The sequence below is a fragment of the Mesitornis unicolor genome, unplaced genomic scaffold, assembly GCF_000695765.1.
Source record: "Mesitornis unicolor isolate BGI_N332 unplaced genomic scaffold, ASM69576v1 scaffold2220, whole genome shotgun sequence".
Lineage (NCBI taxonomy): Eukaryota > Metazoa > Chordata > Aves > Mesitornithiformes > Mesitornithidae > Mesitornis > Mesitornis unicolor.
In genome coordinates, this window is record NW_010157374.1 from 28640 (window position 1) to 30781 (window position 2142).

The 2142-nt window shown below is 39.9% G+C and overlaps 1 protein-coding gene across 1 annotated transcript in view; it reads right to left on the minus strand.

Moving 5' to 3' along the window:
* Window positions 1-2142, minus strand: part of RSPO2 (R-spondin 2) — a gene marked incomplete at its 3' end in the record, with an annotated part of 35843 nt that overhangs the window by 13653 nt on the left and 20048 nt on the right. Inside the window, 1 exon segment of the mRNA XM_010179678.1 lies at window positions 1-124. This exon segment is cut by the window's left edge and continues 19 nt beyond it. Within this exon segment, the coding sequence (XP_010177980.1) occupies window positions 1-124 (124 nt within the window).

Sequence of the window (2142 nt, forward strand, 5' to 3'; positions counted from 1 at the left end):
TCACCATATTGCCTCATTCCTTCTCTTCGTAGGAAGAAGAATAACTTGTGTTGGCATCTGATGCACCCATTATCCTTTGAACAAGATAAACAGCCCTTGCAAATTGGATTTGGTCCATAGCTAGCTGCAAAATAAAAAGATAAATTACACTTTAAGATCATTTGGAAATTATTTTGGCTGGAGGACCTCTTCCCTCTAAAGCGTTACTTATCTACCACATGCTTGCAAGTAGTTTTGGAAGGAAGGTTCTGAAAGTGCACTCCTTCTCATAAATCTGCACTGGCAAGTGAATAAAAAGAAATGCAATCTCTACATTTTTAATTGTTTGTAGGACATTTTAATGAATTTACACGCTTTTTAAATAAAGGTACAGGCAAGCAGAGACCAAGCTCTATGAAGTTCATTAGTATAACGTAAGTAAAACACAGGTGATGAATTCTAGTTTGAAGCTGAGCACATGAACACATAAGCACACAACAACAGCAAAATATGAGAACTATCCTGATACATGCACCTGGAATGATATGTTTATGGAAATCCAACAACTGCACTAATGCAACTTCTGGCTTGTTAAGAGTGCAATATTAAGAGTAACTCTCTACAGTACAGGTATAGCACTAGCAAAGCATGCTGTCACATAGCTCTCAGGGTACTAGAGCTGTACTGTGGCCACTTCTTGTTCTTTCTAATGAGAATGTCAAGACAATTAATTTAAAAAAAAAAAAAAAAGTAGCAGTTTTAACTTTCAGGAGCTTTTTTCTACAAGTTTCTACCCAAACGGGCTGAAAACCATATGGCCAGACATTACTAAAGGAAGGCATTTAGTGCAAATTTCCATTTTAGGTCACCAGTTGCTGTGCCTTCAATTAATTCTATTATCTTTTTTTTCTTCCTTTTTTTTTTTTTTAATTACTTGACTGATACTGTAACACAAACCCTAGCTCCATCAATCTTTGCCATTATGAGCTTTTCCTATCCTGTCTTTCTGCAGACTTGCAGGACACTCCCGTGTCCCCATGGGCTGTCAATTCCTTCTCAGGCGCTGAGTCAGCACAGCAGGTTAGCAGAGGGAGAACAGCTCAAGACATTCCTGAAACCAACATAACTCAACAGGTCTGGTTTAGATATTAAATTGGCTACAGGACTTCACAGAAATTTGCCAGTTCAAACCTGGTTTACTGGAAACAAAAGAAAATATTATGCAACACAAGAGAGTTGGCACTCTGAGGGCAGCTGGCCAAAAGGGCAAGGACTATGTTTAACTGTTCTATTTAAAAATATCTGAAAGTATTCACACCCTAAGTACTCTCTTACTTTTATCTTGGATGGATGGATGGATGGATAACTGAGGTTGTTCAATGGATGACTTCACCAGCAGAGGTGGGAAAAGAAAAAAGAAAAAATCCCACCACCCTCTGGAACCAGTAGCTGATAAGCTTTGCTCTCACCTTCACACATCTGCACACCACATTCCCACTCCCTCTCTGCTCCCGTTCCCCACACATGTCTCTCCAAGTTCAGCACGACAGCATTCAACTCCTATCTTGTACAAAACAACCCTAGTGCATGACAGGCAGGACAAGAAGCCAAGTGATCAGTGTGAAACAGCTCAGCCAGTGAGATCCTCTTAATGGAAACAGCACATCCTTACCTTCTATGGTATATGTACGATTCTTTGTCTTTCTGTTAACCCCTTTATAGTGACACTCCACCAGATCAACTGTCTTATACTCCTAAACCAGTTCCCACCTCCTGTTGCCCACAAGACCTCAGGTATAACTTTTCCTACAGTTCATCTTGCAACTGTTCTCATTCACAATCCACATCTTCAAAGACATACAAGAAGAGAAACAAACAGATGATGAGTTAGGCCTGGATGCATCCCTCATTTCACTGTCAGCAGGGATTGCCTATATGTAACCACATCAAATAATATGTGAGCATGTACTCCAAAGAAATTGTTGCTTAACACATGGTGGGCAATCCTGTAGACTTCTCAATCCCCTTTTAGACTCCTTGCATCTCACTCTCAGTAAATCTGTACCTCCAGCTTGTTCAAGACTTCTCAGAGAAGTCTGTACTTCAACAAAAGAAGGAACAAAGCAAAAGTAAAGATGTGAGATGCCTGAATTTATTCCCTAC